Here is a 7,580-nt window from a genome sequence, read left to right on the forward strand (position 1 = left end):
GTTCTAGGTTGCAAGCAGTACCAAAGGGAGCCCTCGTTTGGAGGGTGTTCCTTATCTGAATTTCTTATCTTACATCTTATACCTTCCCAGGATCAATTCGACGCTCACCGAAACGTTGCTGGGTAGCTCTTTTCGAAACCCCTTACTCCCCGACAAGTACAAGTAAATTCAATTTCGTTCTTAAGTACTTACAATTTCCTGCAAAACAAGAGTGTAATAATTCTTCAATTGATTAGTACATTGCTTAAAACTACGAAAGACGATGACCTTTGTTGAATTTAAAAAAAAAAAACTAGTCACCCTCTCTGAGACATTGAGCTGATTGTAAATTCACGTCAATGATTCTAACATTTGTCCCACTTGTGGCCTTTACTCATTCTATCCCGCTACCAAACATAGGCCAACACCATATTATACATATCTCCATCCCGGACCTCTGGCAAACATAACAAGCGACACCGCACGAGAGGGCGTAGGTGTGATTGAGTACGATTACCGCTTGTTGCGCGATTTGTTGATGTTTTTACCGAAAGCCGTCATTTGCGTGGGTAGAAGAATTGTTTCAATAGAGACTGGCTTGTCGGATGAGCGCATATACAGAAAAAGGAATTAAAATAGAGGGAAAACCCATGCTAATTTTATCTTAGATGTCAACAGGGTTAGCCTGCGACACGAACAGTAGTAATTGGAAGGCGCCAGGCGGCACCTCGAGGCAGTAATTAATCGTAAATTTGATTGCTTCTGAACAATCAACCGTCTAACCGTTCTCACGCTTATTACAGATGTCGGGCTCTTGAAGACAAAGAATGAAAATGAAATAAACCAATGCTCTTTGAGCTGACCTTTAGTGTTATGAAAATTCTCACTTTCGTCTTATATTCTACTTTTAAAGTGATGTATTTGAAAGAAAATAGATCGAAATCAGTTATCTACAAAGCAAGTTCCAATAAAAAGCAACCAGGGTCGTACGAAGGGCTCTCACCAGTGGACGGAATTGCATTGTCCTTTGGAAGTCAGCCTCCACAGTGGTGACCCTCGGCAAGACTGGCCGACAGGTGTACACAGACAGCCACTCGTGGCTGCTGGTAACAGGTTTCAGACCTCGGTGGATCAATAGCCGCCACGCGGGCGAGAGTGGTGTTGACACCGCGGGCGAGCATGATGTTTCGAATCGAACACTTCCATTTAATATTATTTTTTAATTAAATAAAATTATGTTCTCGCGTGTGTCTTGAATCAAATATCTTGGCGTGCACACAGACGCACACGCGTACACAGGCACAAAAGGAGTCCACTAAGGTTGATCTGGTTTCGTGGCGCGAGTGAACGTCACACAGGTGCGCAGCTAACACCGCCGCCACCGCCACCGCCTCGTACGTTCTATCGGAACGCCCATTCTCGGTGGATCGGACGGACACCTCCAAGGCTACCTCTACGGATCGCCCCAAAGCCCTTCAGAGCCGCGGCACAAAGATGAAAGAAAGGTACGCGATCTCGAGATTGAATCCGTCCGTCCGCCCGTCCGTCTGTCCTTCCACTTTGCTAAAGAGTGTTAAACGAATTAAACGCTCGGCTAACAGCTACGGGATACCTGTTAAAAACGTCCAGTTAGGGTCACAGTTACACACCATCCGGGACAAACGATAGATATTTGAGATTACATCATGCGCTAATAGTAACCCATTACTGCTAAAGTCTAGGGGTGTAAATTTTGTTTTTTTTTTATAAGATCTACTTAAGGATGAGATGTATCAATTAAATAGGCATCCGAAATGATTCACGCTTTAGAAATGCAACGAAGACAAAACAAGCCAGCAGACGAAATCAATAAAACAAGCCCACCAGATGTGCGATCGTTTCGGAAAAACCCGTTCAGTCAGAACTACTAACACGTTACCGACATTGGAAAGCGATGCAAGTAAAACCTACGCAAAAAGAGGGGCGCGAAAATGACATCCGGCCATATCGCCAGACGATCTTAAATGATTTTGATTGGTGCGAAGAACCAGAAGAAGCAGAAGAAAGGGAATCGCTTTACGATGGCAAAGCCTACCGAACTCGATAGATTGGGTTATATATATAGAATACGTATATACAGTGTACAAATCAGTGAATGGGACATCTGAACAAAGAACGTTTGTCTAGCTTTGCGGTCAATTTTTAAAACGCAACATAGACAAACCAAGCCAACAGACGAATCCAACAAAACAAGCCAGCAGGCAAAACAAGCCTACCGGATGTGGTACTACCTCGAAAAAAACTCGTTCATGCAGATCGGCAAACACCTTGCTGATATTGGGAAGCGGTGGAAGTAAAACCCACGCAAAATGATGGGCGCGAAAATGACGTCCAGCATCCGGCCGAATCGCCAGACGATCATAAATGACGTTGATTGGTGCGAAGAACCAGAAGAAACAGAAGAAAACGAAGCGCTTTACGATGGCAAAGCATATCGAACTCGATAGATTGGACTATGAATATGTATGTAGATTATCCTTCCCCCAGACGCATATATTCAAAATACGTATATACAGTGTGAAAATCAGTGAGTGGGACCCCTGAATAAAGAATATTTGTATGGCTTTGCGGTCAATTTTAAAGTACTTAAAATTGATGACAATGAGTTTCGCTAATTACATCTTCTTTCTCTATGTTTCTACAAAGCGTGAGCAAAAAAAGAGCTTAAAAATCAAAAAGAAAAAACGCAAAAAGTCATAATTTTACTAGCCAAACGAACACAAAGAAAGAAGATATGATAAGTGAAATTCATTTTTATCAGTTCTAAGAACTCTAAAAAATTGATCGCAAAGCCAGATAAAAGTTCTTTTTTTAGGTGTCCCACATACCGATTTGCCCACTGTAGTTGCAAAACCAAACTCACCAGCCAACGCAGCAACAGTCTACGTCTGCCGTTGCAGACGGCATGGTCTTGGAGGCTTATCGGAGACGATGACTAATCGGGGATTCCCCGAATTGGTCAATTCGTGAATAAAGGCAACGGCCTCGGACGTCAAAACCACTTCCTGATCGTCCGATATTGCTATCGCGAACGGTGAAAGATGAACGTTATCGAGCGATAATAGGGTTGTGTAATTTAGATTCAGATTCATGAATCTTAATGATTCTTTAGAGAGTTTTAGAGGTTCAAAACTCTTTTCATGAGAGATTCATGAATTCCAAAAATTCGGCAGTAATGAGCAAAAAATGGATAGTGGGAACCCTGTTTTTTTTTGTTTCATGATCCACGCCATTGAAAGAATCATGGAGATTCGTAAAAGTTTCGAAAGATTCAAACGTTTGGAGATTCGAATCGCAAAAGCTTCATGAATCCATTTGAATGAATCTTAGGTGAAAGATTCACATAAATAAATCTCGCCAAAAGATTCATAAAGCACAACACTATTATCGATCGATATGCTATCCACTGCCATGTAGCCGATGGCGAGTCAAAAGTTCATTTTTGATGGTAGTACACTTAAAAACTCACGATAGTGCTCGGTCCACAATGGCTAAGAACCAGTGAGCAACACAATTCGATCTTTGCACCAAATGCACTGATTTTATTAATAATTTCTTTTCAATTGGTTTCATCTGTTTACCAACTGTATCACTTGAGCGGTGAAGTTTTCTCGGAACCGACTGGATGACGAATGTCGCCCATATAATTTTTACTTCTATAGAAAAGTAGCTGTTTTTCTTGTTACCTTATCGACCGAAGTGTACTATCTACTTATCTCCCGATAAAAAAGAATCAATCGATTAGCGACACCTACTTCGCTACCGGTAGGCGTCTCAGTTAGTCTCTGCGATTTGTCGGCGAAAGTGGTATCAAGAGTAGATCCAACAGCAGCGAACGAAGAAAACAATGTGGCTAGACAAGGGAAAAGTTTTACTCATGGTGATTCTAGCTGCACTGGTACCGGGCAAAGTTGCCAGTATCGATTCGAATGATTTGAACAATCTAGAAAGCAAAATACACGAAGAAATCGAAAAAGTGAAAAATGATGTTGAAAAACAGGATTGGACACTGCAACAGCTAAGGAAAGATTTAGCAAAAGTGACTCAAAAATTTAACGCACAGGAAAAACGTTTATCAAACATAGTTGAAAAACTGGGGGCACTGCAATCTACTTCGAATGCCGACCGGGAACAAGAAGCAAACTCAATTGAAAAGGGCGCTGAAGTAATCCAACACTCAATGAACGGTCGTTCAAATCAGCTGTATTGCAATATAAACTTCCGTATTCTAGACTGTATCACTATACAACATCGTGTTAATGGAACGGTTAGCTTCGACAGACGGTGGAAAAAATATAAGGATGGGTTCGGCAAAGCCCCAACAGAGTTTTGGCTTGGATTACAGAACATCTTCGAAAGGGTGCGGTATGGTACACATGAACTTCTAATCATTCTAGAAGACTTGAACGGTGTAGTGACATACGCACACTACAGCAACTTTACCATCGGAAACGAGGACGAAAAATACGCACTCAAATCGCTCGGCCAGCACTCCGGAACGGCTGAGGATTCAATGAGGCAGCAGGAAGGTGCCCCGTTTACGCTATGCGAACGACATGAACCAAATCAAATTAAGTCACATCAAGGAACAACACGTCACAATAAGAAACACGGAGCTGGATGGTGGATTCCAGCGGGTTCCACCGATTGCCAGCTAGGGTAGGTTATTTAATTAAACTACAAAATATCTCGATCAACTCATCGCTCAAAACATGTATTTTATCTATTCTTTGATCAAGCTTGAATGGAAGGTATTCTAAAATACCTCGTGCGCCCAACGGATTGGGCTTGCAGTGGAAGGGATTACCAGAAGATGATACTGCGATCAAGTCGACCAGAATGATGGTGTGTCCCAGGGGCACGAGCATAAAACCGGTGTCCGAATTGAACATAATGGGATGCTCGAAAATGTAAATAAGCCTATGGGATCTGTGCGCTAAATATAACACATGCGAGCCATAACGTCATCCGAGGTACGGCAGTACAAAGTAGAACCCGTGGGGGCCGGTCGGTGATGAGTCACTCGATTGGACCATCTCTGGCCAATTTAATAAAGCCGAAATTGTGGCCGACCGTATCAGTCTTTACGAAGCCGTGCAGAAAGGCAGACGTATTTTATCAGTTTTCCTCAAGAGACTCTTCAATTTAGCGGCTAAGTTGCCCTCGCGATTTCCGTACAGATATATCAATAAATGGTGGTGAGCCTATGCTAAGTGTTACTATGTTGTAGTTTTCGAAGTGGACTTTGCTGAGCAAAAATGTGAATACAGTTCAACAACTATGCTAAATGTGAACAATATGACTCTCATACAGACTTGTTCGTCAAACGGTGAATTCCCTAATTAACATTCATTAAACTATTCGCTCGAACAAATCATCGAAGCCTAACAAATAAAAAACAAAGGAAATAAGTGACATCAGTGAAGAAGCAAATTCAACGTCGAAAAATACGTGCAGCAACTGTGAACCATTGTGATGGATTTCGATGGAAAATTGTACCTCTTCCTGGTGCTTTACGCACTCCTTCACTGCCTCGGTAAATGCAGTGCAATTACCCTCGAGGACCTGGAAACCTATCAGAAAGAGACGGACGCCGAAATAAAACGAATGGAACAAAAGACTGATGCAGAATTCAAGAGACGAGATGGAAGTCTTTCTGAAAAATTGATGCACATTGACGAAAAACTTTCAGTGATATCCAACTCGCATAAAGTGCTCTTATCTTCTCACGCAAATAAAGAACAACAATTATCAAACCTCGTGTATGAACTGCTGGACGCAAAACTTTCTCTTATCACACAGAAACTGCAGGAAAATAGAGACATAATCGGGCAAAATACTGACTCGATTGCACTTATGGGAAAAGATCGAGCAAACCCATCGGAGGGATTCCTTCGCGAACTATTACTGAACGATCTGGCAGAACATGTGAATCGTATTGAAGATAAGCTTGCCGAGTTTGAATCACGTGTTGAACAATCGCTAATTGCTTTTGAGTCTAATGTTAAACAAACTCTGACGTCTCATCTGGAAGAATCCTTAAGCGCGTTTGAGTCTCGCATCGAACTAAAGTATGCGTCCTTTGAGACTCACATAAAACATACTATCGATATGATGGAGCATCCAGTTGAAGGAAAGGTCGCAACGCCAATGGAAAAAATGATCAAGCTAGATGGAATCGAACATAGCTCCAAAAATGTAATATCAATAGAACATGTGAAAAACGTCGAGAACCTTTGTAGACAAGAAACCGGAGTTATTATGAATTTTCTCGAGAGCAAAGTCGTGCCTAAAATGGATCAGCTGGAGAACAAACTTGAAGCGCGAACAACCCACCTGCTGGAAACGATGAACTACCCGGAAGTGTTTCACAAGGGCGGTTGGACGACGATTCAGTATCGCTTCAGCGGGGCACTGGACTTCAACAGAAGCTGGTCTGAATGTGCCGAAGGGTTCGGTGACGTCGAGGGAGAGTTTTGGTTCGGTCTCGAAAAACTCTACCAAACAGTGCGTGACCGGAAGCACGAGCTATTGGTTGTTCTAGAGGGTGTTGATGGAGCCATCAAATACGCACATTACGGTGACTTTCGCATAGGAAATGAGGAGGAAAGGTACAAGATCAAACGGCTGGGCCAGTATTCGGGCACCGCGGGGGATTCGTTACGAAGGCAGAAGAGCGCCCCGTTCGCGACCTACGACAAGCCACAGCCGGGGAGACTCAACAGAAACTGCGTCGACACCCACAAGGGACCATGGTGGTGTAAATCTCGTTACAGTCAAAGGTAATGTGAATGAGTCACACAACTTTTCCTCGGAATTTTCATAACAAAATCCCTTACCTTTCACAGCCATTTGAACGGGAAATTTCCACTATGGCGTTCGTCGGATTCCGCCGCAAAAACTACGCATTCGCTACATTCGCTGCTCGAACGTTCGACCATAAAGTCCAGCAAGATCATGATTCGCCCGAGTGATCAAACGTAAAAACTAACATTCACCAAAATCATCTCACTATACAGAATAATTGGCGTACGATAAGTTTAAAAGGGTCTAAGCCGTGTTTTAAACAGTTTCTCAAAACTCGTACCTGGTTCTAGTTTTAAGCATCTTAGTCGAAAGTTACCGTTTTATGATAATTTTGTCGAAAAAGTAAGCGTAGCAATATACACTACCTGGTACAAAATATATGACATGTACAAAATATTGTTGAGAGTTTACAAAGTGATTGAGGATTTCGATAAAACTTTCCAGTCCATCTAAAGTCCGGTTCCAAATCAATGTACATAAATAAACAAAATCAATGATGTACCATAATAATCGTGCTTCTTTAGTTCGTGAAAATTATCCGACGTATATTTCTTGTCACTTAGCTTTTTAGTAACACGAAATCAATACAATATTTTGTGCGCAAAGAAAATATTTATCAATGTTATTGGCGAGCTCTATGCCGTTAGTGTGATGATTAATTACAGTTAAAACAACCCAAGAAGTTTTAGGGGTTCCCATTTAATTCTTTTTCATTCCTATAACTTTTCTATTCTTAGGTTTATCTATTCGTCCGC

The 7,580-nt window shown here is 42.0% G+C and overlaps 1 protein-coding gene across 1 annotated transcript; it reads left to right on the forward strand.

Moving 5' to 3' along the window:
- Positions 1-6,312: 6,312 nt before the first annotated feature.
- On the forward strand, positions 6,313-7,002 carry LOC131294396 (ficolin-3-like). Its single transcript, XM_058322443.1, has 2 exons — positions 6,313-6,800; positions 6,867-7,002. The coding sequence occupies exons 1-2, from the start codon at positions 6,313-6,315 to the stop codon at positions 7,000-7,002; spliced, it is 624 nt and encodes a 207-aa protein (XP_058178426.1).
- The last annotated feature ends 578 nt before the right edge of the window (positions 7,003-7,580 follow it).

This window comes from Anopheles ziemanni, chromosome 2 (genome assembly GCF_943734765.1).
Source record: "Anopheles ziemanni chromosome 2, idAnoZiCoDA_A2_x.2, whole genome shotgun sequence".
NCBI lineage: Eukaryota > Metazoa > Arthropoda > Insecta > Diptera > Culicidae > Anopheles > Anopheles ziemanni.

What these genes read in the sequence shown, in the direction of transcription:
- LOC131294396 (XM_058322443.1), top strand. Translation starts at nt 6,313, where the DNA reads ATGGATCAGCTGGAGAACAAACTTGAAGCGCGAACAACCCACCTGCTG. An exon ending in AAATCTCGTTACAGTCAAAG is followed by an intron (nt 6,801 to 6,866) that starts GTAATGTGAATG and finishes TACCTTTCACAG; the next exon opens with CCATTTGAACGGGAAATTTC.